Source organism: Pelecanus crispus, chromosome 13, assembly GCF_030463565.1.
Source record: "Pelecanus crispus isolate bPelCri1 chromosome 13, bPelCri1.pri, whole genome shotgun sequence".
In the NCBI taxonomy this organism is placed as follows: Eukaryota; Metazoa; Chordata; class Aves; order Pelecaniformes; family Pelecanidae; genus Pelecanus; species Pelecanus crispus.
The window spans coordinates 25053145-25079857 of record NC_134655.1 but is presented as its reverse complement, the minus strand read 5'-3'; the positions used below and the strand labels follow the sequence as shown (position 1 = coordinate 25079857).

General features: G+C 47.1%; 1 protein-coding gene across 4 annotated transcripts; it reads left to right on the top strand.

Moving 5' to 3' along the window:
- The first annotated feature begins 1017 nt into the window (after window positions 1–1017).
- HEPH (hephaestin) lies at window positions 1018–26713 on the top strand. 4 transcript variants are annotated; one of them, XM_075720431.1, is made up of 22 exons: window positions 1018–1031; window positions 2798–2994; window positions 3725–3763; window positions 5257–5501; window positions 6228–6440; window positions 7018–7197; window positions 7626–7880; window positions 8471–8639; window positions 9847–9986; window positions 11256–11387; window positions 12563–12774; window positions 14471–14621; window positions 14937–15149; window positions 15957–16167; window positions 16441–16580; window positions 18043–18174; window positions 19181–19287; window positions 20050–20272; window positions 21754–21893; window positions 22275–22437; window positions 23633–23665; window positions 25289–26713. In XM_075720431.1, the coding sequence occupies exons 2-22, from the start codon at window positions 2831–2833 to the stop codon at window positions 25531–25533; spliced, it is 3507 nt and encodes a 1168-aa protein (XP_075576546.1). In that variant the 5' UTR covers window positions 1018–1031; window positions 2798–2830; the 3' UTR covers window positions 25534–26713. The 4 variants fall into 4 exon arrangements, with proteins under 4 accessions (XP_075576546.1, XP_075576545.1, XP_009481200.1 ...); XM_075720430.1 differs by lacking the exon at window positions 3725–3763; XM_009482925.2 differs by lacking the exons at window positions 1018–1031; window positions 3725–3763 and having other exon boundaries at window positions 2782–2994.

The window sequence follows — 26713 nt, the reverse complement described above, 5'->3', positions numbered from 1 at the left end:
AGTGATTGCTCACTGTAAAGAGAATGAGAACGGAATCGGTCAGCCTGCTGCATCGGCGCTGAGTGATGTTGTTTCGCTCTTTCCTAAAATTGCCCCAGAGGTACGTGTGATGTTGTGATTAGACTCCAGCCTGAGGTCGGGTGGGACTCCTGTAAAGCCTCAGTAAGGCTGTCCCAAAGCCTTCGTCCTTGATTTTTTTGAGTGCCTGAGCACATTCACAAGGCGTTCAGATTGCCCTGACTCCTGGCGGAGGCTGCTTTATCTCATACGTTTACCGATTCTGCAGTGTGGAGCTTTGATGTGGTAAGCGGGGACTCTGCCACGCAGAAGTAGCGGGCTGACGCAGCGGGGATTCGTCTCGGTCGGCAGTTTTCACAACCAACTTTAAGGGTTGCTGTTCGTCCTTGGTATAAAGTCTAGGCTTTGCCCTTTTCCTGGGATTTGATATCGCTTACAAACACCGTTGACGTGAGAGGACATAAAGATTAGCGCACGCTGAGTCCCGGGGCTCAGCTGCTCCGGTCCGTGAGGACGGCCACCCCGTGCACTGGGCACGCTTTCCCTGGGAAGCGGCTCCTACGCACTTTGCCCCGTGCTGACGAGAAGGCCACTTCTTCGGCTGAGTCCAAAGCATCCCCTTGCCCTTCCCAGCAGGGTGTGTGTGCCAGCGGGATGGGAGGTTTCGGGCTGAGGGCTGGCGCCGCCGGCTTTGTCTTTCCTCATTGCTGTCACCGCCGCCTTTTGCTGTTACGGCATGCGCGTGTGAAGCAGCACGGCTACAGCGTCCCCAACTCCTTGCTTTGGAACCTCTTTATTGGCACGGAACGAGTGGGTCGGCGCAGATATTGAAGCTGCCCGCGAACAGCGCTGGTTACTGGAGCAGCAGTAGCGGGGGATAAGGTCGGTGGTGTGCGGCAGCGGCAGCGCGGTGGTGTGCGGCGTGCGGCAGCGGCACGGAGCGAGCGCTCTGCCGTCGCCCCGCTCTGCGAGGGCCGCGGGGAAGGGGCTGCTCGCTACCCGAGTTTCTTCAGGTGTGTGCCCAGGACCTTCTGAAGGGCTTGCTGATGGAGCCGCTGGAGCAGAGCTAGGCTGCTGATGGATCAAACCCATCTTGGGTTTAGAGGGATCCCTACAGCTCCGTTTTGAGAAAGGAGGGAAAGAAATTTTTTTCCAAGTTGGGAATTGGTTTCTCTCAACTCAATGACTGTTTGGAATCAGTAATACTTGATTAGCATTAGCTTCTGTGGGTAGTACAGCATGTTTGGAAATCAGAAATACAGGTTTGGAAGGTTGTAGTCCGTTGCCATGTACTGGGCAATCCTGTATATGGGGTATCAGATGTGGTAAGAGATTCCGCAGCTTCTCTGGAAAGCTGTTCCAGTGTGATGCCGTGCTAGCTGAAAGCTTGCAGAATATCCAGCTTTGCTGCAAACAAACCTGATGTATTCATGTTGCTATTACCAAAGACAGAGGAGAATAAATAATGACAACCTCTTTATAAAAAAACCTTTCTGTGTTTGGCATGGTGTTGTGTCACCGTCCTCTTCTTTTTGAAGTTAAAGAAAACTGATTGCTTTAAGCTCTCTTGCTAGGTCACATTTTTCTAATTCTTTTGCTTTCTGTTTCTCTCTGCTGAATGTCTTCTAAGTTGCTGTTATGTGTCTCGAGCTGGACATCTGTTTTAGATGGCAGTTTGATTATTGCTTACGCCCAGCTTTGTTAATTATGTTGCCGGGTGAGATCTTTCTTAAGCATTTTCATGTGGGTTTTTATTTAGTTTGTCATCCGTTGCAACCGTAAGCTATTTTCTTATCCTTTGGTATAATTCTGCTGCCCCATATTGCATCAGTTTCTCTTTCATACAGGTAGTTCTTTGAACTTGCGTTCACAGAATTGTATTTTGGTGATTTCGGACAATTTCTGCAACTTGCCCTGGATCTCTGTTCAGAGCATTTCTGGTGCTTGTTCACACCAAGCTTGGTGTCGATTAGAAGTTTTATGAGTAAGCTCCTTACTTTGTGATCTAAATCATGGGGAAAATATTCAGTAGAACTAGACAAAGTAAAAAGCCTTGTGCAGCCCATTTGAGATGCACTCCCTGGATTACAGAGAACCACTCTTTAAGAGCAATCTTTAAAGAAGTTAAAAATTTAAAATTACTTCATGGTGACTAAATCACACGTCCTCAGATGGCTTAGGAGAATAGAGACATCTTGCCAACACTTTAATCCTGAGCAAGTGTCTTTATGTTTTATTTCCCTGAGCTTTGTATGTGGTCCTGTAAGATGATTTGGGACATCAGAGGTGGTGCAAAACCAGTCACCTGAAATCCAGTGCGCGTGGCACTTTCTGCTCAGGACCCCGCTGCCCTAAGATGACAGTTGCACAGCATACAGGATATACAGGCGCCTTTTCTGCTCAAATAGCACTCCCTGGGAATCTGTTCACCTCATCTCCTACTGCGTGAAAGCTTCCTGAGTTAGCAGTATTTTCTCAACGCTGTGGAACAAAGCATTTGCAAGAGAACTACAGGCAAAAGAAGAAAAAGGTTAATCCAACTGTTACAAGAGAAGCACGTGTGGTATTGGGGACTGATTAGAAAGGCACAATCTCCATCCACCTTGGGCATTAATTTTGTTAGGGGAGTGGCTTCCTTCTTGGATATTTGAATAATGATCCCAATAGGACTTCTGCCTGAGTTTTTCCCATACCCTCTCAAAATGTCCAGTGCCCTCCAACCATGCGGTCGTATTCTACTTCTGTTTCATTACCTTTGTTTTTCTTTTCTCCCAAATAGGTGTAACCTCCCAAAGCGCCTTCGCTTCAGGCTATGATGGGATTGCTTTGGCTGTTGCTGCTTTACATCCAGATGCTGTCACCCACGTTTGCTGAAGGTGTCACCCGAGTCTATTACCTGGGGATCCGCGAGGTGGTTTGGAACTATGCTCCAACAGGAAAGAACGTACTCGCTAACCAAAGCATTGCACATAACCTGTATGTTTAGTTCTGTAAGAATTTAGTCTGGTACTGGCTTAAAATAGTAATTTTCTGAGTGATTTCATGCAAGTATTCTGGGGCATCTAAGCAAGACAGAGACATGATCTGATAGATGTCTGATCTTTATGAGCTTAATGTTTAACTTGTTTTATTGTAGGAACATAGAAACTGTATCAGTGGGAAAACGAATGGTCAGTTTAATGGAGCATCCAGCAACCAGTGCCTGTGCGCTAGAGGGACGTACAAACACTCTAATAGGACAGATTGTGCAATACTCTGCCCTGGGGTTTCATTTTTCTTAGTTCCAGCTGGTGATCAGCTTGTGTATCCTGAGGCATGGTGACTTTTCACCTTCCTGTAAATCACTTCACAGAGCTGGCTTGTTTTTGTTTAAATGGAATTTCAAGCCTTAGACTTAATGGGACTTCCTGCATGGAATTTTAGGGGTTGTTCGAAAAATGTTTTTGTTGCAAAAGTAAATCTGGAAACAGCGATAATTGCTTCAAGTCACTACAAAAACAGGTTTTGGTTTTCAAAACACCAGACTTTTCTTCGGCGGTTTTTTGTTTGTTTGGGTTTTTTTTGGCATAGCTTTCCACAGCTTTTTAAAGGCGTTTGTGCTTCCTCCCCCCTATTTTCTATGGCAAATAACCTGTATTTCTTGAGCTGCACTCGGTCATTTGCCCCTCCACAATAAATAACACTCGGGTTTATACATACCTTTCAGAAACTGCACAGCAGGGGGGGTTCACAGAAAAACATCAAGGTCTGTCAGTTTTGTGTGGAAAAGTCTCTGTTCTTTGGAGATGCCAAATAGGCTTAAATTAGTTCACAGGAAAGGAAACCCCCCAAAACTCAGGATTAATAAAGATGTTATCGCTGACTCCTGCAGTGATAACGAATGTGGTGGGTTTTGTTTTCTTTCTCTCATAACACATGAAGAGAAGGAAATGAAATTCAAGGCCATTAAAAGCAATTTAAAAACTGTTCTGTCACTGCAAACAATTAGCTAATGGGACTTATTTGTACAATGAATTTTTTGCAGAAACCAAATTGCTAGCAATAAGAAAAGGATGTGATACTGTTATGAATGCTAGAGGTAGTAAAATGCTTGAAGAATTTTATTTTGTTGGGAAGAAGTGGGCTATGTGGGGGGAAAGAGGCAGATCTGCAAAATGAAGTATGAATTATCTGTAAACTCTTTGCTAACAGTGGCTGCAGGGAAGACTTCGCAAAGGGATGAGCTCTAGATTGTACAGCTAGAGCCCAGCCCTTTACAATTTTGAATGACAAGGGCAATGCTTAACGTTGCGGTCTCAGCTGTTCATCTTCTGGAGATATGCGTTAGAGTTTGCCTGTGGTTCAGGGCTACTTAAGTTACTGCAGGGTGATTGATGCTAAGGGGGAGGTGGGGGGAGTAACCTCAGCTCTCCTTTAGGCTGGTCCTGCTAATACCTGGACCATGATTCATCTCTTATCTACTAAGGATTAGCCATAAAGAGCAAATACACTCATGAGCTGAACTTTAGTACCTGTACGGTTTTAACTCTGGAAGCTGGTTACGTGCTGGGTACGTGCCTGCCTGACTTGTCTGCCATTCTACAAGTAATTCAGAATCTGTTCAGTAGAAAATCATCTTTTAGACTGTGAACTTTGGCCAGAGAGCTCAGGAGATTCCCCCCGCCTTGTGATTTAGCTGCAAATGCCACGAAGGCATTGAAGTGAGTTTCTAAAAGCCCAGTGAAGGCTGAAGCAGGCACGAGAAGGGCTTCGGTCTTCCCTGTGTTGCCCACATGTGGTTGTCAGAGAAGCACCACCCTTCCCGTTCCTTGTTTGCACTGCACGGTTCGGGGATGCGCTTTGTGTCCGTTTGTGAAGAACTGGGACAAGGCCGTGGCCGTGCGTGGCGGTAGGCATCTGACGGTGCTTGTGACGCTGGTCCCAGGCTCACCAAGCTGTGCCTGTGCTGATGTCCCGCTGTGTTTCACGTGCTCGGAAAGGAGACGCGTCTGACCACTGACAGGCCAGTGCTGCCTGTTTCCCGAGTAGGCTGCGCTACCCATGTCGCAGCAGTCAGAGGCGTGGGAGGAGGAAGTTCACAGATGGTTTAGAGCATGCTAGGGTAGAGAACAGGCAGTCCTCTGTAAGGCCAGATCTTTCAGGCTTAGCTGTGTGTTGTTGTCACTCTACTGTGTTATCGACCAGCTGTTTTGTATAATGCACGACTCATGGTGCCTTTCCCTTTTCTGAATTTAACAGCAAGGCCTCAGCATTCCTCCAGCCTGGCAAAGACAGGGTGGGAAGCACGTACAAGAAAGCTGTCTATAAGCAATACACAGACTCCACGTACACCACTGAGATTCCCAAACCTGGCTGGCTGGGGTTCCTTGGGCCCGTCATCCGAGCAGAAGTGGGGGATACCATTAAAGTACACCTAAAAAATTTTGCTAGTCGACCATATACAATCCATCCTCACGGTGTTTTCTACGAAAAGGACGCTGAAGGTAAATGAGCCACTGCCATAATGGAGACAGATTTTTCTCACTTGAAACTTAGGAGTATGCACTGAGGAGAGAGGTCTGTAAAGCCACAGACTTGGTTAGCCCAAAGCTATATTGCTGGAAAGCAACTGCACTTAGGTGTTGGGTGAAGTTGCCTGATGTTGAGTTAGCGGGTTCATGGGTCTGGGAGTAGTTTCCTGACCTGGGCATTACAGTACACAGCCCAGGTTTCTTGATTTTTAGAAGAACCTCCAAAGCTTGCTAGTGGGAGAGTGGTGCAGAAGGAAAAGAACTGTATTCATTATCTGAAGTGCTGTAGTGTAAGTGTCCCGAGTAGTGTGATGAGCTTCAGGGAGTTCACAAGAATGGTGAAGTATGAGACCAAAGAACTGCTCTTTGAAGGAACCCTAGAGATTGTAGAGAGGCTGACTGTGGCACATTGCAGAGTTGAAGGCAAAGTAGCAATAGGCAGAATGGGAATCATCTTCCTGACTCTGTGCTGACCCGTTTACTGGGCAAGTTGCCTTACAGTGGCTCTGTGCCTCAGTCTCTTAGAGAGTGGTGATTAAACACAATTTCAGCCGCGGGATGGTGAGTCTGGCTTTGAAATCTGCTACCCAAGTATATATGTGCAGCTGTCTCCTGAGTGAGAGCAGCTCAGTATAAGGTTACACGCGTGGACATCTCTGCTCTTCTTGAATGGATGTTGTGATTGCTCAATTGTTCTAGGATCCCTGTATCCTGATATGTCCCCCCAGGATCAGAAGAAGGATGATGCTGTTTTCCCAGGAGGGAATTACACCTATACTTGGACTGTCCCTGAAGATCACAGCCCAACTGCTGATGACCCAAACTGCTTGACCTGGATTTATCACTCTCATATTGATGCACCAAAGGACATTGCATCTGGATTAATTGGGCCATTACTTACGTGCAAAAGAGGTAAAAACTCCAAGAGAAAGCTGCTGAGGCCTGCAGTTTCATGCTGTGAAGGTTTTTGTGGTGACTTGAACAAGGATAGGATGAGAAGATACTCTGGTGGGCAGCTCCCAGCTTCCTGGGACAACGCAGCGTGACTGGAGAGGGCGGTACCTGTGTTCTAGCTGGGTTCTGGTCATTACGTTGTCTTTATCCCTTAGTGGCAGGGCAGGTGAGCTTGTAGGCCTCTTGATCTGAGAGAGCTGTTTGAGGCCAGGTTAAAAGCAGGAATCTTGTCCAAGGCCTAGTATGTGTATTAAAAAAAATGGGGACTATTTAATTTCAGCAGGACTAAGAAGACTGAAGGTGTTGCAGTTCAGCCGTGCAGTGGCAGAGCTGCTTGGGAGTGAGAAATGTATTAGCAGGGATATATTAGAAAAGGGTGAGCTTGCTAGAACTCTGCAATGAGCTGTGCTAGGATGGTGGGGAAAGCATCTGTCTCTAGTTTGTGTGGTAAGAGTTACTCTTCCATTTTAATCCCTTGACTGATGTCTGCTTTTCTGCATGGGTGGGTATTCATTCATCTTTTCTTTCACCCTAGGAATACTGACTGGCAGTTCTCAGAGACGCCAGGATGTGGACATTGATTTCTTTCTGATGTTCAGTGTGGTGGATGAGAACCTAAGCTGGTACCTGGATGAGAACATAGCATTGTTCTGCACAGCTCCAGGCTCCATAGACAAAGAAGAGGAGGAATTCCAAGAAAGCAACAAAATGCATGGTCAGTGTCACCTTTGTGAAGCCACTGACTCTGCCCAGACACTCTAGGGGTGTCGGTGCTCTGGTATCTTGAGATGCACTTTCTGCTGTTGTGTGCCAGGGTGTGAGTAGCGGGGAGAAGGGAGACTGCAAGCTCTGGGGTGATGTCCTAGGTAACCAATATCACAGGGACAGTGGCAACAACTCCAGAAGAAAGAAGTGTTATTTTGATTTAATCTTTGGCTTGAGTGAATCTTTGAGAGTTGTTTAGAGATTTTGAATACACTTCACTTCAGGAATGAGTAGTGAAGCTGGGCTCTCCAGAACAAGAAGAGGAGGATGAGTTCTGGTTAGGTCCATCCTCCAAACACGTCTGTACTGTGACCTGCTGGCAGAAGCTCTGAAGGCCCTTTTTCTAATCTATGATTTTTGGCTTGCTTGGTTTTGCAGCTATTAATGGTTACGTGTTTGGGAACCTCCCTGATGTGACGATGTGTGCTGGGGATTACGTTTCATGGCACCTCTTTGGGATGGGCAACGAAATTGATGTTCATACAGCCTACTTTCATGGAGAAATGCTCAATATTCGAGGCCATAGGACAGATGTGGCCAGCCTCTTCCCAGCCACTTTTGTTACAGCAGACATGATCCCCAGTAACCCTGGGAGATGGCTACTGAGCTGTCAGATCAATGATCACATACAAGGTAAGGCAGAGGCTGGAATGTGTCCTGCACTTTGCAGCCTCCCTTTTTTCTCCCATTGTGGTCCCGTGATGTACTGTGTGGTAGGGGACAGTGCCTTGGGCAGCATTCACATCAAAATGTCCCTAGATGAATGGGGTGATTCCTTGCCTTGTATAAATTGGGCTGGATTGATTATTAATGTGCGGGCCAGACTTACTGGGCATGACTTGTACCGCTGTATGATGTTCCGTGTTGATCAGGGATGAAGACGGTAAGTTTGGTACAGCTGGAAGCTAAGATGAGGCAGTGCCTTAAGAGCTCTAGTCCCTATAAGAGGCACTTGCGTGGTACATCTGAGGATGGCAGAAGGCTCTATTCACTCTCTGTCCATACTTCCATAGCATCCAATATCTAAGGTAGGAAGCTCTGCTCACTAACACAAAAAACTCCTTGCTGTGGGAACCACCTAATCACCTTCTCCCAGCTCTATGCCTTTTGGGATAACAGAGGAGGAATGGCCAGTTTGTGGTAGGAACGTGGGACTGTGTTCATTGCCTGGTCAAACTGGCTGAGGGGTTAAGCATGTGTGTCCTCCACTGTGTCTTGGACAGCTGGGATGGGAGCACTCTATGAAGTTCGGCCCTGTTCTCAGAAAGCTCCGGCATCCACCCTGGAAGGGAGAGTTCGGAAATACTACATAGCTGCAAAGGAAGTGCAGTGGGACTACGGACCTTCAGGGCTCGACCAAAGCAGTGGGAAACAGCTGAGTGAGGCAGGCAGGTAAGCAAGAGGCTGATGGGCTAGGGCAGTGTTTGGGCATCTCTGGTCTGTGTCAGGGAGGCTGCTAAGGAAAATGTGGAATTTCTTTCTTGTCAAAATGTATGCCTGCAATTCACATGGAGTACACTTCCTGGGAAGGCAGATCACCACATCTGGGACTGTAGGCTGCTGTAGTTAGACTGCGCTGAGAGCAGTACTGGATTCGTAGCCTTACCCACAGACTTCAGGAGACCCAGCTTATGTAGAACATGAGCTGCCACATTTGTCTCCGGGCTTCATTTCTGCTTGCTGTGTGTGACCTAGGAACAGATCTGTATATTTGATGAACTATTAAGAAAGCACATCTTGCAGCAGACACAGGGTGGCAGAGCTAGCCTGCAGATATGCTTCAGCGTAGCCTTGCTGCAGCAAGCAATTTCTAGGAAATCAAATGCAGTGACCTCGATGACAGCCTTCCATCCCATGTGTCAGCTGTGATAGCAGTTGGTGAGTGGTTGCCTGTTCAGGCTTTGGCTGAAACAAAGACATTCCTTCCCCTCCATCCCCTTCCCTGGGAAGCTGTTGGGGAGGATGTACCTCTTTCAGATGGAGAAGTAGAAATGCGGAGCAGTTAATGATTTACCCAAAGCCACTCAGCAACTCTCTCACAGACCTTAGAACTGGAAGTTCTTTAGAACTGTGAGCTGGCCTTGTGACTAAGCTGCCTCTCCTACAAGGCATGTTACGTCTGTCATTGTGTTTGGGGAGGGTGGTGGCAGAGGAAATAAATCTCTCTTTACAGCTGTTGTGTGAGGGTATTTTTCAGTTATGATTGCAGTTGTCCCCTGGGCTGTCCCCTGGCCTCTGAAGATCTCGATGTTTTAGCACTGCCTTTCCATTTACTGTACCGCAGTTTTGTTCACTGCCCTCTTTTGCACACCTTGTATAGAGATGCTGTTCAGAGCTGTGTCATGAACCTGCCTGTTTCAGCTGGGAGAGGGCTGCGTGCGAGGTGCTCCCTGAACACAGTGGGTAGATGAGTCTGTAGGATGAAAAAGTTTCACAGAGACAAGCTGTGCTTGTTCCAAACCAGAGATGCTGTCCTTGTCTGAAAAGCTGCTTGATTTGGAGATGCTGCTGGTATTGCCAGAGGGATGTGGGGAGGGAGCAGGAGAAGAACAGGACTGATTTTCATAGAAATGACCTGACATTTGCTTTTTGCATTTAGCCCTGCTGAGCAGTTCTTCAAGCGTAGCCCCTACCGGATTGGGGGAGTCTATTGGAAGGCAAAGTATGTGGAATATACTGATGAGAGCTTCCGTGAGGAAAAGCAGCGATCAGAAGAAGAGAAACACCTTGGGATACTAGGTAGGAATCATCCAGCAACACAAATCCTCTTTCAGTGCTGATGTCGGGACTACCAGTTGGCTGTAATTGTCTTCTCATTTCGTGGTGCAGCAAGTGGCACTGAGGAGGTGTTTCACAGCAGTTACGTCTAAGAGTGAGGGGACAGACCTAGGATGTGGATAGGTAGAATAGACAGGATCACTTTTCTGCCAGGCCAGTCTTCAGAGTTTAGTCGTAAAGGCTGAGTAACACAGTATGGTATTTGTAACTGGAGCTAAACAGGTCACAGTAATAGCCCCTGGTTATATATTTTTGACTGAGCATCTTCAAGGCATGCTACAAACCCCACTTTCTCACAGAAAGCTCCCTTTTCTGAGTGGGCACTCTCTGTTGTAGCCGGGTGACAGTGAGAGTCACGAAGAAAGATGAGACAAGAAAATAGGCAGTCTGCAGAGGCAAATGAATCGCGTGTGAGGGCTGTGACGTACATGGTAGAAGCATATAGGTGTGGTCCAATTTCCTGCATCAGCAGTGATTAATAATGTAATGACACCAGAAGTTAGCAACAGCAATCCCAGCAGAGGCCACAGAAGGAGAGAGCACATGGAGTAAAATACAGATTGGGAGGGGGGAGGAGAACAGTGGAGAGAGGCAAAAAAGAAGTTTAAGCAGGTGAATAAAAGTTAAACGGTGGAGTTATGCATAGGAGAGATGCAGTGTAACTGTCAGGAGCTGACAGTGTCTCGCTGAACCTTGGGAACCAGGGAAGAAAAAAGGGTTAGCATTACTAGCAAGGGCCACATTCCTACAGAAAGACAAGTGACTGAGGGAAAACTCTGGTATGACTTTGTAGAAAGAAATTACAGGTATTTTCTGGTAAACTAAAACCACTGAAGGGTTAACTGATGAAAATCCCCGGTCAGATAAACAGGTGACATCCATGGGGGGAGAGACATGAACTCTTTTGAACTGGCTCGTTAAAGCCAACTCGATAAAGTGGTTGGGATGTCTAGAAGAGGTACAGGGCCATGAGGGACCGAGCTCCGGAACAGGGAGCTGCTGAATGTGATGTGGTGCAGTGTGGACAACCTGTGCTGCACGGGCTGGAGCTGTGAGTGGTGAAATGCTACAGCATCTCTGGGTCTTTCAGCAGCGTAGCTTATGCTATCCTTCTGGGAGCCCTGCCTACCTCAGTCCCTGCAGCTGGTCCTCCTTGCCTCAGCCTACCCTCCTGTCCTGCTGGAGCTGGACAGAGCAAGTGCTGACATGCTCTCTCTGCTATTTGTGTAGGTCCAGTGATCAAAGCTGAAGTTGGAGACACCATCCTGGTGACATTTGTCAACAAAGCCTCCTGGCCTTTCAGCATCCAGCCTCATGGCGTGTCCTATGGGAAGGCGTGGGAAGGGATGTGGTACCATGATGGTTTGTGACTCCATTTTCTTAGTAATTCAATACTAACACTGGTGGTGGAACTCCACAGCCTGTACCTCCTCTGTGCTGGGGAGTTTCTGCAGCTGGGAAGGGCTGGATGTGCTCGGGAACTGGGTGGGAGCCAGCCTGGTCCTCTGAGCCTGCCGGAGGCCTCAGCAGAGGAGACTTCCCACTGAACTGGTGCCCAGGATGAACCAGTATGGTTCCAGAGGTGCTATTTTTCAGATAAAAATTATAAACCAAAGCTTAGACCATTTCTAGCTGTTTGAGACCCCTGAGCAGAGGAATGTGCCTGGTGCGCTCCAGCTTGGATAAGCACGTGCCTCCAACATCCATTTCCCCAAACGCAGTGGGGTCCCTTTGTTACCTCCCGTCACCATGCCCGTCTCTGCCATGGCACCAGCGGGAATTCACATGGTACTGGGAGCAGCTCCCTGCGTGCCTTAAATGCACCCACACCACAGCTCAGAGGTGCCGTGTGTTTTAGTGACACGAATGAAGTAAAGCCCAGTGTGAACGTAGCCAGTGAGAAGCTGTAACCAAGTGTCCTGGTTTCGGCTGGGATAGAGTTAATTTCTTCCTAGCAGCAGGCATAGTGCTGTGTTATGGATTTAGTAGGAGAAGAAGGTTGATAACACCCTGATGTTTTTAGTTGTTGCTCAGTACTGCTTATGCCAGTCAAGGACTTTTCAGCTTCCCATGCTCTGCCAGGGGCACAAGAAGCTGGGAGGGGGCACAGCCAGAATAGTTGATCCCAACTGCCCCAAGGGCTATTCCATACCATACGGCGTCATGGGCAGTATAGAAACTGGGGGGGGGGGGTGGCCAGGGAGCAGCGATTGCTGCTGGGAACTGTCTGGGCATCGGTCGGCGGGTGGTGAGCAATTGCATTGGGCATCACTTGCTTCGTATATCATTATTATTATTATCATTATTATACTGTTACTATTAGCATTACTATTTTACTTTATTTCAATTATTAAACTGTCCTTATCTCACCCCAGGAGTGTTTCTCACTCTCACTCCTCCAATTCTCTCCCCATCCCATCGGGGTAGGGGCAGTGAGCGAGCGGCTGCGTGGTGCTGAGCTGCTGGATGGGGCTGAACCACGACACCAAGTTTGTACAGGGACCTTGGGAATAACCATGCCCATCTCTGTTTTAAAGGTCTGTTCCAGAATGGGGTTTCTGTTGCACCGCTGCACAACTTTACGTACCGCTGGACTGTGCCGAAGCGTGTTGGGCCCACGCCCAGCGACCCTCCCTGCCTGACTTGGATGTACAGCTCCGCTGTGAATCCCGTCAGAGACTCCAGTTCGGGTTTAGTAGGGCCTCTGGTCATCTGCAAGCCGGGCACTTTGGATGACAACAACAAGCAGGTGAAAGGGGCTTTCCTGCCGTGCTCTTATCAGGCTCTTTGTTTTCTTGTACAGGAAGAAGCATCAGCAAAACGTTAGGGAACAGAATAAAAACAGGTGTACGATAGTGTGAGCCGGCAGAGTCGAGTCAAAGCCAGGAGGCAGGTTGACGTTGGGACAGCGCTGCCCAGGTCTCGGGTGGGAACGGCTAGCGTTCTGGGCTCCCACGGGCTGCCCTTGAAATGGTTTCTGAGACAGACTTGGCTGAACAAGCGTACCGCGGGTGTGACTTTATAGGTAACTTTTGTCCTGAGACTTGCATAGCAGGCTGCTTTCAGAGGCATGTGGAATGTTCATTGCAGTCTCAGAAACGTTGAAAAGACGTTTTCACTTACTTACAGGTGGTTTGCTTGAATGATATAATGCTTTGAGGTTTGAACAATGCATTTCTTCTGCAAGATCAGTTCATTTTCAAGCAGATCTGACTACAAAAAAGCGTGTGAAAATCCATGTCAGTCTTCATGCTTTTGAGGAAAGAGAGGTGACATCTGAAGGGCAACCAGAACTTAACTCTTGGTATTTCACTCAGGGATAGTCTACTCATGGCAGTAAGTCTAGGGGCAGCAGTAAATTAATGTTCTGGGGAAGTGCAAGACAGATGAGCAGAGCCTTATTGTGAAAAATATTAGGCGGCAGAAAAACAACCTAGTGCCATCGTGCCGACCTTGTGTAGATCAGGGAGTGGCTGGTGAGTCTGAAAACAGCTGCCACGAGAGCCTCCCTAGAGGAGTTTGCCTTCTGTCTGCTTTCAGAGGTGGCACGATGTGGCTAAATTAGGAGTGCAGAAGAGAGCAGCACGTTGCACAGGGTGGAAATGTGAATCTTGTGAGCAGAGAGGATTGTGAATATATATATATACAGCCCACTACGTGAAGGAGCTGTGATAATGATAAAACATTTGCAGGTATTGAAAGGGTGTAAACAAAACAGACTTGTTTGGAAAGGTAGGATGGGGAAGAATCACCTGGGGCAGCAATTCTGGCTCCACAATCACAGGCAGCCCTTTAATGAATGCTTAACTGGGAAAGGTGCGTGGCCACTCCTCGTGCACCCAAAGGTGCACGGCCACTCCTCATGCACCCACGTGCCGCAGACTGGAGTCTCTTAGCCCTCTCTGCGGGGTGTCTTCCTGGGTACGGCTGAGGAAGCTGCTGTGAGAATCTGGGCAATGGTGGGGATGTTCTTTCAGTGGGGAAACACACCATGCTTTGGAATGCATTTCTTAAGAGAATTAACATTTTCAAGGATTTAGGGTAATAAAAAAATCCCCAGTCCAGGCCTGTGGTAGAAGGCAGGGGTGGAACAGAGTCATCAGCCTGCCTTGTGGGCTGAGCTCTGGTCGCAGGTGTGATTTGGACAGGCGGTGAAACCTACACCTAAACGTAGGGGTGGTGGGGGAAGGAGGCAATGACTTCGTATTCTTGGCTGAATTTTGATCACTTTACTCATGAAATATCATGGAACACCTACAAGTCGTGCCTCTCGTGGAACAAAAGAGGAACATTCAATGTGACTAAAGGGACAGAGCCCTGGCCCTTAATGAGCCAAGTTTTAAGATAAAGGGGAACATGAGAGCCAGGCAAAACAGCTTTAACTGTAAGGATAGTTCATTGCTGCATTTTAAAAATTAACAGCCATCATTATGATTATATCTTAGAAAGGGATCGACAAAGAATTTTACCTTCTCTTCAGCGTGTTTGATGAGAACCTCAGCTGGTATTTAAATGCAAACATAAAGTACTATTTGAGGATGGAAGAGACTTCTGTGAAAAAGGATGATGGCTTCGAGGAATCAAACAGGATGCATGGTATGGCCTGATGCTGTTCTGCATGCAGTGGGAATGAACCTGCAAAACATGGGGTGGTGTTCACCTAAAGACTGAGCTGGGAAGCTGGAGTGGCTGCGTCGTATTGCCCTGAAATCAAGTGAGGCTAGAGGCAGCGGGTGGGACATGGGACAAGAAGCACAGCTGTCTCGGGAAGTGTGTCCTGGGTGTATTTAGGGGTGAATTACCAGCAAGCTACGCTTCCACTGGGAGGCCTGCCCTGTCAAAGTCTATGCACAAAATGAACCTCTTGGTGGATATGTACATGCAGAGAGTTAATTATTTGCTCCTTTGCAGCCATCAATGGACTTATGTTTGGTAACCTGCCTGGGCTGAATGTGTGTGAAGGCGACAATGTGTCCTGGCACCTTCTGGGCTTGGGCAGTGAAGCAGATGTACATGGAGCTGTGTTTCAGGGAAACACCCTGCAGGTGAATGGGATGCGGAGAGATTCAACAAACCTGTTCCCCCACACGTTTGCTACTGCCTTCATGCAACCTGATAACAAGGGTGAGTGCCTGCACATCTAACTTAGCAGCAGGAAAAGTCTCCCGTTGTAGTATTTGCTCCTGTGGCCGATTCTTTAGCACAGTGTAAACTCTTACAGGGTGAGCCGTGCTTTAGATCCCGTTTGGTCCCTTTTACGAGGCCACAGCTCCCGTCTTTGCATCTGGCTCTGGAGAAGAACAGGAGATACAGGATCTTGTCCCATGTTGTCCCAGACTGATTCTGTAGGCTGCCGCTTCCTGTTAAATATTTGTAGTAACAGCCCCGATGGACGTTGCTGCCTGTGACCCATAGAAACATGCGAATGTCTTTCAGAATAAAGTGGCGGACAGTTGCCAGAGCTTAACTCCTCTGTGGCTTGCGGAGAATGACATTTATGACAGAGCCCAGCCTTCCAGTTTGCGGGAGAGGCACACAATACCGTGTTTTGCACAATGTGATGGCCTCAGCTGCCCGTTGTCTCCTCCCTGTTGGTGTTGGCAAGCTAGATCTTTTATTTAACCAGCATCTCAGCAGTGGTAGCACAGTTATGTCACTTTATTGGTTTCTTCACATCTAATAAGCTGGTTATTGTGTAAGAAAGCCTCCTGAGATTATTTTTATGTAGGACTTTGTTGTGCCATGCCTGCCCGGTTTCTCTGACAATCCCTTTTAATCTCGGCCTGTGGCAACCGAGCTCCCTAAACAAACACCCAGATACGCACAACACGCATACCGATGTCAGCCACAGCACAAGCTCTGCATGGGAAGCAGCTGTTTCCTGGGATCTTTAAAAGTAGCTGATTTCCTTGTTCATGCTGCCTCCCTCAGGGACTTTTGAGATCTACTGCCAGACGAGCAATCACTACCAGGCTGGGATGAGGGAACGCTACTCGGTTTCCAAGTGTGGAAAAAGGGATCCTGCTCCTGCCCCTCAGTACAGGGGGGTGCGGACGTACTACATCGTGGCAGAGGAGGTGGTGTGGGACTACGCGCCTGACCGAAGCTGGGAGAGGGAACGGCACAACAATTCTGCGGAGAGGTAGAGCCCTTCTTCTGGGGAAGCCTTCGGCAAAGTTTCTCCGTAGGCCTTGGTGAAGCCTGTTAGGGGTCTTGGCCATGTTGCGACACAGTGCATGTGGCGCTGCTGGTGGTGCTGCTGGTGGGAGCCGCAGCCCCCGTGTCACTGCGCCCACCTTTGCAGCCAAAGTGGGTCTCTGGGAAACCCATTCAGCTAGTGAACCCCCTGCCACAAGTTAGCCGTTTGTTCCCTGTGAGCTTTTGGGTATCTCAGCACTCATTCTGCATTTCTCAGCTACGCTGATGTATTTTTGAGCAACGAGGATGGACTGCTCGGCTCCAGGTACAAGAAAGCAGTTTACAGGGAGTACACCGATGGGACCTTCCGCACCCCCAAGGCCAGGATAAATGCTGACGAACACCTAGGGATACTAGGTAAGGATATGTGCAGAGGGTGCATCTTCCACTCACACAGCGATGGGACTTGACTCTAGAGCTTCAGCGGCTAAGGGCTGTAGTCTGAAGGTCTCCTAGATATTTAGGCATCTGCTGTGTATGCAGGTGAGGAGAAATTCAGACTGTCTCCTACCCGGGTCTGCCAGCTTTGGAGAAGGAGGGTCCTGAACACAGCTTGTAGTAGCGAAGACTGGGTTCTCGTGCCTGCCTCTGTGCCAACTTTCTTTCACGTCTCAGGCGAAGTATTTTTCACACCTGTGTTTCTCTGACTGTAGAACAGAAATAATTGCTGACTTCTAGAGAGCAGTCTGAGAGATGTAGGTGAAAACCTGTAGCTGTGAGAGAGGTGTTTTTGGGGCAAAAGCAGGCAGGCCTTGGGAAGTGGAAGAGCCTGTTAAATGTCTGATGGAAGCCTGTGGAGACACAGCTCTGTGCTATGAACCCAGGACTATACGCGGTGCCAGAGCGGCAAGGCTGAGGCAGTATATGATGTTCAGAATAGGCTGCAGCCCTGATTTGTGACACTGTCAGGCCAAATTGCATTTTACTACATTTTTTTGAAACCTGCAGCAAGGCATGATTAAGACACTGTGAAATTTAGCATAGCAGTATTCAGAAATCAAGCCTTAGTTGTACTGGGCACAGTTAAAATGTGTAAAACCTTAACTTTCCTCATTGTGAAACTCAGTCTGGTTTTCTAAGACTTACTTGAATTGGGACTGACCTCCTGTCCTGATTTCGGCTGGGATAGAGTTAATTTTCTTCCTAGTAGCTGGCATAGTGCTGAGTTTTGGATTTAGTATGAGAGTAATGCTGATAACATGCTGATGTTTTAGTCGTCGCTACGTAGTGTTTACGCTAAGTCAACGACTTTTCAGCTTCCCGTGCTCTGCCAGGTGCACAAGAAGCTGGGAGGGGGCAAAGCCAGGAGAACTGACCCCAACTGGGCACAGGGCCATTCCATACCATACGGCGTCATGGGCAGTATAGAAACTGGGGGGAGTTGGCTGGGGGGCAGTGAGAACTGCTGGGGGGCTGGCTGGGCATCGGTGGGTGGTGAGCAGTTGCATTGTGCATCACTTACTTTGTATATTATTATTATTACTACTGCTACTACTACTATTTGACTTTATTTCAATTATTAAACTGTTCTCTTCTCAACCCGCGAGTTTTCTCACTTCTACTCTTCTGATTCTCTCTCCCATCCTACCGGGGGGAAGTGAGTGAGCGGCTGTGCAGTGCTTAGTTGCTGGCTGGGGTTAACCCACGACACCTCCGATTCTCTGTTTGGGAGGTAGAGGTAAGGTAGAGAAGAGGGAGGGGAACATCAAAAATATTATAAGGGAATATGTCTGGGGAGAAGATGAGAGAAAGGTGGGAATATCCTCAGGAGATACATGGAAAATTTTTGCTAGTCTGAGTACATTCTTCCTACCTCAAGGTCCTTTTCTGTGGGCGGAAGTGGGCGATATTCTCAACATCGTGTTTAAGAACAATGCCACACGACCCTACTCCATTCATGCGCATGGGGTGCTGGAGAGGGAGACGGGACAGCCGCAAGTAGCAAACCCTGGTAAGTCACCGTGGTCTCCAGCCGTGTTCCTGTGGGGGCTTATGAAGCTAACTTCAGCCTGTAGCTGGACTGCTTTCCTTGAGTAGCCTTAGATGTATTTGGCTTTTTATGGTAGAGACCTGGAACTGAGCAATCACTCGTCTTTCGGGTTCACTGTGGTTTTAGTGATATCGCTTGTGTGGGAATGGCAGCCCTGGGAGTTCATACTGTGCTCTGACTTCTGGGTCAAGCATAGCACAAACTTCTGTGTGCATCCTTGTCCCCCAGTGAGCGTGGTCTGTCTGTGGGAAGGAGAAGGACGATGGCAGTTCACAGCTCAGTCCTCGGTAGCCCTGGGCTGATGGCCCAAGATGGGGGAAGCCTGCCCCTCGTCTTTGGGACCTGTACTTTCTGTGGTGTGCACAACAGTATGAAAATGGTATGAATAGGAGAAATGCACAATTGCTTGCCAAGACGCTGACCGAAATCGCCAGTTTGTTTCACGGTCCAGGTGCCAAGCTGTATAATTTTCGGTCCCCTTCAACTGCGCAGGCTGTCCAAGCAACAAACAGGTCTTCAGTCAGGCCCCGTCTTTCTGAAATGTATTGCTAATACGCAAAGTAGTAATTTCAAAAATGAGTTGGAGTGAGCATCATAAATATACTTCAAAGAGATGAAAGATCATCTCAAGCTCCATCTGTACTGAAGAGAGGTGGAGTTTCCTTGGTCAGGTCCAGTCTCAAAGGTGGTAGATAAAGCAGAGCTGTGCTGGTACCAGATAGCATGTGCGTTCTTGTGACCCCTCTGCTTTGCTTGTGAGAGGGGAGCTTCCGTCCTGCTTTTCAGTGTTTGGGGAAGGAAGATGCAATGTCCAACAAAATCAGAATTTAATTATTTAATTTGCACTTTGGAGACAGGATCTTCTTTTTTTTTTTTTCCCTTTTTTTTTTTTCCCCCTTCGCATGCTGCTCAGCAAGCTGGCGAGTGTGTATCACACTGGTGTTAATGGTGCTTCTCTGTCACTCAGGCAACATTGTGACATACCAGTGGGAAGTTCCCGAGAGATCTGGTCCAGGGCCAAATGATTCAGCCTGTATTCCTTGGATCTACTACTCCACGGTGGACCCAGTAAAGGTAAAATAGAAGTTAGAACCAGAAAAGCCCAGTTAGACCAATTTTTCACCCCCTCTAGAAAACTATGCGAGCTGGATACAATTTAGAGATTGGCCCAACTGAGTGGTAGAACCACCACCTGGTGACGTGTCCAGCGTTCTCCTGGGAGAGGAAATCCTCCAAATTTGTCCTGATGTTTGTCCTTATTTTTTCCTAACACAAACCTTCATAAAACAATTCCACTGTCTCCTTGACACTACCTTCCTTCGGTTATTTGCAGGATATGAGAACATCTCCCAGTAAGTCATGGTTTCTATTGGTGAGAGCGATAGGGCTAATCAAGAAAGACAGAAATTGTCCAAAATTAGGCCCCATGGATAAAGCAGGAAGATTTGAGCGTTGCTAGAATCAATTGTCATAGCACTGATTTTGCAGGGAAACGAGCTTGAGGATCCTGCAATAAGCCATCACATTCAACCCAGAGATCATTGCGTTTTTATCTCAAGTTGCAGATGTTTTTGCAGGCAGAGAGTGCAGAATATTTTGATACCATTCATATTTATGACTTTTGGATTTGCATTCATAAGAGCATGTATAGTCTCTGTTCTTGTGCCTTGGTAGCCAATTTTCACCAATGAGAATACTTATGCAGTAGCACTGTTTGTGTTAAGTGGGGTGATGCCGGGAACAGAAAATATGGTTGCTGAAAGGCAAAGAACTGCATACAAAAGAGAGGGTGAGAAGATCCTTGCCTCAGAGGTCTCTCTCCTTCATTCTGATTAGGATATGTACAGCGGTCTGGTTGGACCCCTGAAGATCTGCCGGAGAGGGGCACTACAGTCTGATGGGATCAGGAAGGATGTAAAGAGGGAGTTTGCTCTACTGTTCCTGGTTTTTGATGAAAATCAGTCCTGGTACTTGGAGGAGAATGTGGAACGTTACAGTAAGGGAAATGACAAGATCGACCTGCTGGGTGACAAATTTGTGGAAAGCAACAAAATGCACGGTAATGCCTGTTCGGCACCTGAGCACCCATTGCTATCTACACAAAGCTGATGTTGACTCTGCGGCCTCCAAGTAGTCAGCCACCCAAAAACCAAGAGCCTGACTCCTAGTGAATGCCCTCATCCTTTTCTGTTGTCAGTGTCACGAACAGAATTAAACTGTCTGTTGTTCTCAATATTGCAGCACGTATACAGCACAAATCTTTGATCGACAATGAAGGTTAATCGTTGTGGCTGTTGCTGTCAGGAGGAGTAGGAAGATATGGGCCAGAGAGGTTAATCTCTGATGTGTCTGAGTGACTCAGGACAGGAAAAAAAAAAATCAAATGTGAAATTAACGTCGGACTAATTTAATTCTGTTTGTCTCAGGACCATAGAATGTGTTAGATTTCAAATTAATTGACTGAGCTATGTGGCTGCAATACATGGCTCAGTTGTTTTAGCTGATTACCAAAAAGCTATTTCTATCATCGTAGGGTGAACACATTTTTCTAAATTAACATGTTATTTATGATAGTTTTTCTCCATATTATATCTGAATCTATCTAAAGTATTCTCAGCAAAACAAGTCCCTTGGCAGTTGTGAAGATAAGAATAGCGAAGAGTTGCGTTATGTTATTACTGCTGGTTTTGTACAAGTGATATAAAGAATCTCCAAATATACATGTCTATTGCTATAGTTGTTAACCCAATATTATAGCTAGCAAAACCAACACACTGAATGTTTGGATGCTTGTTTTGGTCTATAGGAAGTGCCCATGGCAGATCTGGGAGTAAACCACCGGTGGTCCTGCCCTCAGATCGTGTCTCTTTCCATCTTATTCCATCCGTTGTCATCTGAGCATGAAAGTTTCCATGTGTGTGCCATCGCATTCAGCTCACTCACTGTTTCAGTCCCTTTCCTGCATTTACAGTCAAAACAGTATTCCTTCTTGCTGTGCCAAGTATGAAATAAAGTCCTGCCGTGTAGTGATTTTACAAGTGACCAGTGTGTAATGTGTACAGCCAGCATGAGACTCTTAGAATGACAGGGTTGCCTGTTGGCAGGATTTACCTGTTTTCATTGTTCAGCAAGTATATTGTTCAGAGATTTATGTGTATATAGATACATACATCTTTCCCTACCATTGGGCTAAGGCCGTTTTTACACATCTTAACTTCTAGAAACAACCATCTCTGGCAGACTGCAGGTTTTCAACAAGAGGTAGTTTTTGAGATTTATTTGAGCTGAGCTACAGCATGGCCTTGGATGCAAGTCACTTTGCTTTTGCTGTCCATTAACAGAGTGGATAGAGCTGGAGAGAGACTGCCAAACTTTTGAGGCACTGTCATATGGAAGACACTAACCGGTGACGCACTGCTTGCTATATGAGCTTTGTAGCATCTAACTTGCCCTGCATGTTCTTCCTCTCAGATGGTTTAGCATCTTTACCGTTTCAATAACAGCCTTTTCTATTCTCTCTGTGTGTTATTTGCTGCATAGCGATCAATGGGAGGCTCTATGCGAACTTGCCCGGGCTGACCATGTTCCAGGGAGAGTGGGTGAACTGGTACCTGCTGGGAATGGGGGAGGAGATTGATGTCCACACAGTCCATTTTCATGCTGAGACCTTCATATACAAGGTAAGAACATCCTGCTGATGATAAAGCAGAGGCTGACCACTGATGTCGTCACTTTTGCTTGACTCTGGACTTGAACTTCTTGAATGACTTCACAGCAACTTCACCCAACTGGGAAAGGGATGTGATTTTACACATCCAAATCTGACTCACTGAGCCTCTGTGTTGTGCTGATATGTCTAGCTTAACCCTTCTTAGGATTAGGCATTACCAGATTCTGTTTGCTTTCTTAGCTACAGCCCTGGAGCTGCTCTTTGAAATCTTTTTTTGAGCTTTTAAAAACTCTAGTAGCACTGAAGTGGTCTCCAGTGACACTGACAGAATTTTCTTTCTGAAAAGATGCACAGAGCACTGCATGCTAACAGCCTCTCTTCCCTTTGACAGAATGGCAAAAGCTACAGAGCAGATGTTGTGGATCTGTTCCCTGGGACCTTTGAAATGGTGGAGATGTTGGTTGGGAACCCTGGGACATGGCTGCTTCACTGTCATGTGTCTGATCATATTCATGCTGGTATGGAGATAGTCTTCACAGTCTTGCCCAGACCAGGTAGGGAGCTATCACTGACTGATTCCGTAACACATCTAACAGCACTTTCTACTACTGCTGCTAAATTCTCAGTGTTTGCATTACACTTACAACTCTTTTACATACCATAAACAGCCAGTTAATTGAGCAGATAATTACTTAAGTACTATTAATTTAAGGTGTTCCCTTTGAATATGGTAATACCTGCAGCTGGAATTAATAACAAATTGGTTTCTGGGGTTTACGTTGCCTGTGTTATTATTATGAGTTTTATTTTAGCTTGTGTCTGAGAAGCAATGTTCAGCCATCAGCTAGTAATTGTTCTTACTAAGAATATTACCTGTAATCTAAATGCACACCCTAAGGCTTCTCATTTCACCAGGAAACACTGGAAGGTGCTCAAAGGTGAGTGACACTGTACTGAGTTTGGCTGCTGTGGAGTTAATTTTCTTCATAGCAGCTCATATGGTGCTGTGTTTTAGATTAGTTACCAAAACAGAGTTGATAACACACCAGTGTTTTAGTTAGTGCTGAACAGTGCTTGCACAGCATCAAGGTCTTCTCTGTTTCTCACCCAGTAGGCTGGGGTGGGCAAGAGGCAGGGAAGGGACACAGCCAGGACAGCTGACCTGAGCTGACCAAGGGATGTTCTGTGCCGTGCAACATCATGCTCAGCAATAAAAATGGGGGGCAGTTTTTCCAAAGTAGCCATTGCTCAGGGACTGGCTGGGCATCAGTCTGCTGGTGGTGACTGATGGCTTTTGCGTCACTTGGGTCTTTTTGGTTTTGTTTTGGTTTTTTTTTTTCTCTTCACTTATTAAATAGTCTTTATCTCAACCCACAAGTTTTTTTGTGTGGTTTTGTTTTTTTTTCTTGCTTTTGCCTTTCCGATTCCCTCCCCTATCCTGCTTTGGGGTGAACGAACGACCCTGCCAGCCGGGGCCAGCCCACCACATGCTCAAAGGCTTTGATTGTGCTTTTCTTTCAAAGGCCATAAAGGGTTGTGCAGCTGGAGTGGGTCTACTCTTGAAGCAGGTAATACAAAAACACTCTTGGTGTGATGTGGAGAGGGAAAACATTGGCAGGAGAAAAGAAGACCTGCAAGCCCTGGAAAACCATGCTGCCTCTGGATCTGATCCTTGCCAGACGTGCTGTGTTCTGGACTCTCTGCTTGTTCAGCCCAACACTTTCTCACCCTCTTCTTGTTTCTTTTCAGAGCCAGAGCTTGAAGTGGTAAAGTACAATGCAGGTATGGTGTATGTTGCGCTGCTAAATACTGTCTGTGTGTGAGGCGGAGGGGGAAGGGAGATCTCTGATCAGTACAGAGATACAGACCTGTATGAGGAGAAGGGAGGAGCACGAGCACCACTTACAGCCTCTCCTTGGTCAGGCTTGTCCCGCGTGTTAGTCTGGGGCCTGGCTGCAGATGGATAACAGGGAGGGTTCCAGATTAGTCTGTTTATCTGTCCTCCAAATGTCTGTGCTCTGATGATAAAAATAAGGAAGTTGGGCTTCTTAGCCTTGTTTGACTATGTTAGGTGAAAAAGTTTAGTGGCCTCGCATCCTCTTGTACTTGCTGTGTATGGATTCGTTTTCAGAGGAGAGTGCAAGGAGGACAGAGATTCAAAGGGTTTTAAAGGAGGGTGTTGCAGAGGAGATGATTTTTCTCATCCCTTTCAATCAAAACCCAAGGGGCGCCTTAGATTAGTTGTCCTCCCTTCTTGGACTGTCAATGACTATGTGGTTTAGGGAACTTTCACATTCACCGTCACTAGCTGAAGGGGCTGAGTCGGCATGCAAACAAGCACATCTGCCTTCTGGTCTGTTCTTCCCCCAAGAAAAGAGCCTACGCACGTGCCCTGGGTCTTTGAGGTACTCTAAAGAACAGATGTGAGAAGACATTTGGTTGGTTGAGCAGCATCAGGGAGAAGGGGAGTGGTAGATAAGATCCCTTTAAAATTTTCTGGGGTAAAAGTCTGAATAGTTTATGGTGGTGACTTATTTCCCTGTTTTTTCATCTTTCTCCACAACTCCATTTTTCAGCTGCTGTGAATAAATCCAGCTGAGCTGATTTCAGAGCCAGCTCAGACCAGCTGAAAATACAGCCATCTACCTACAACTCTTCAGTCTTTCTCTACTGATATTTCAGTCCTTTCCTTCCCAACAATGTTTCCCTCGCTCAAAATGGGTGTGAAGAAAAGGAGTAGGAAATGTGTCAGAGCAGTAGTGACAATATTAAATAATTTGGTTTTACACCATACTCAGGCATCAGCCCGTGTATGCTCACCAGGCAAAAACCTCGATTAACAGTTGTTACCGGTGCCAATAGCCACTTTCCTCAGAAGGTTGCTGCTGCCTCTGTGTGGAAGCATAAGAGAGCTCAGGATCTTAAGTGACTTACCACTGGCATGACTGAGCAAGCGCGCTCTGAAAAGTGGTGGTTAGGACAGCAGGCGTGTGCATGGGGAGCTTGGAGCAGGGCAGGGAGCTCACAGCAGCCCGGTCTGGACGCATGTTCTCATCTCCATGCTTCTGTCCCTAGCCCAGCCACTGACTCCCCGCACAACCTCACGTCACCTCCCTCGTGAGCGGGGACAGCAGTGGTTAGCTGATTGGGCTGAATAGCTGTGAGACACGGTGAGGTCCTGGGTTTGGAGTAGATTAGGGAAAGAATCATTCATCCTGAAATTTCTGCGTGACCTCAGGGATGAGGGTCTGTTAGATGGATGGCGACCGGGTCTCCTTTGACTTGCTTTGATTGCGTTGGGTCTTTCTTTTGTTCTTTTTTGTTCTTTTTTTACATTTCTTGGAAGCTTTCAGTTGTGGTATTTCTGGCTCTCATTGGGACTATATCTTTTTGTTTGTCTCTCAGAGTTGCCACCTGAGGATAAGGATGAGTCTCAGAAGATCAGGCTTTTTGGAGCTAAGTTGGCTCAAGGGCAGATAGAGGCCACAGTCATCACTCTAGCCATTGCAGGGATGGTGCTCTTCCTGGTCGCCTGCTTCCTCCTGGGAGTGGTCATCTATCTCCAGAGACAAAAGAAGTTAAGACGCAATCGGAGGTCCATCCTGGATGACGGATTCAAACTCATGTCTAAGAAGAATTCAGGGCTATGAAAGCTATGTACAAACTCTGGGCTGTGTGCTTGGAGCAGAGGCTGGATTGCTGGCCACAGCAAAGATATTGGGGCATCATATCAGTCGTACGCTGTACTTCTAGAAGCTAAGGAGGGAAAGCTGGAGCCCTGACCTCCTCATATATCCTTCTCCGCACGCTGTGAAGAAAAAGTCTGTCCAGGAGAGATCCAAGGACCCTTTGAAGTGACTGAAGACAAGTAACAGGAGTAAAAAGGTCCTTCTAAAATATCCCTCTTCCCCAAGAAAGAGAGGAGACATTCCCCTATTTTCTTCTCTCCAGAACAACTCCACTTGCTCTTTCTCAGCAGACTAGCTTAGGCCAGATTCCAGTCTTGCTCCATTGCCAGAGCTGAGTTGGGAATTGTCTCCCAAGAAACCGTGAGCCTTTAAAGTAATTAATCTGAAGGGGGAAGATAATCTTTTCATTTTTGTGAATCAATTAAGAATACAGAAGAGAAAATGTTAATTTAGATTTGGATTGTTGTTTTCTGATGAGTAATTGGACGGATGCAAATTCAGGGCAGTACATGTCATGGTGTGAGAGCTCCATCAAGGACCATGACAAAAGCTGTGCCTCACCATCAGCCTTGCTGTGACATCCTTCTGCGCTCGGCAGTGTGCTTTGATATCGGGCATCCTGTGTCTTGTGCTGGGAGAGGAAGCTTTTCCAAGTGCTGTAGAGCATCCCAGTGACTTCCCTGCATCACGGTTCCGTCGGTCTGTGCACGTGAAGGGCTGTGCCTCGGCACCTCTGCAGCTCCATGTGCAATGGGGTCAAGGATGCTGTAATGTTCTGTGATGTGGTTTGCTCTCTTTCTTTCAAATACATTTTACTGAAGTTATCTCCAGAGTTGAGCTGTTGCCACGTCATTGCTGTGAGCCAAGCCAAAGACTCAGTCCTGTGTGAGCTGGAGTTTATGCTTGGGACAGGAAAAGTCAGGGAGTGCTTCCCCTGTCGTGGTGCAACGGCAGTTTTGTCCAGGCAAATGTGGCAACACTGAAGAAGAAAGCTGAAGTGCCGGTGGAATTTAGCAGCGTGGAGCAAATAAGCTGCAGTTTGTGGAGTAGTGTGGCTTGAGATAAGGGAATGCTTGCCGTAATGAGGGGTTGTACTAAGGGGACCCCTGCCTTTTAGATAGTGCAGAATCGCCGGTGTTGG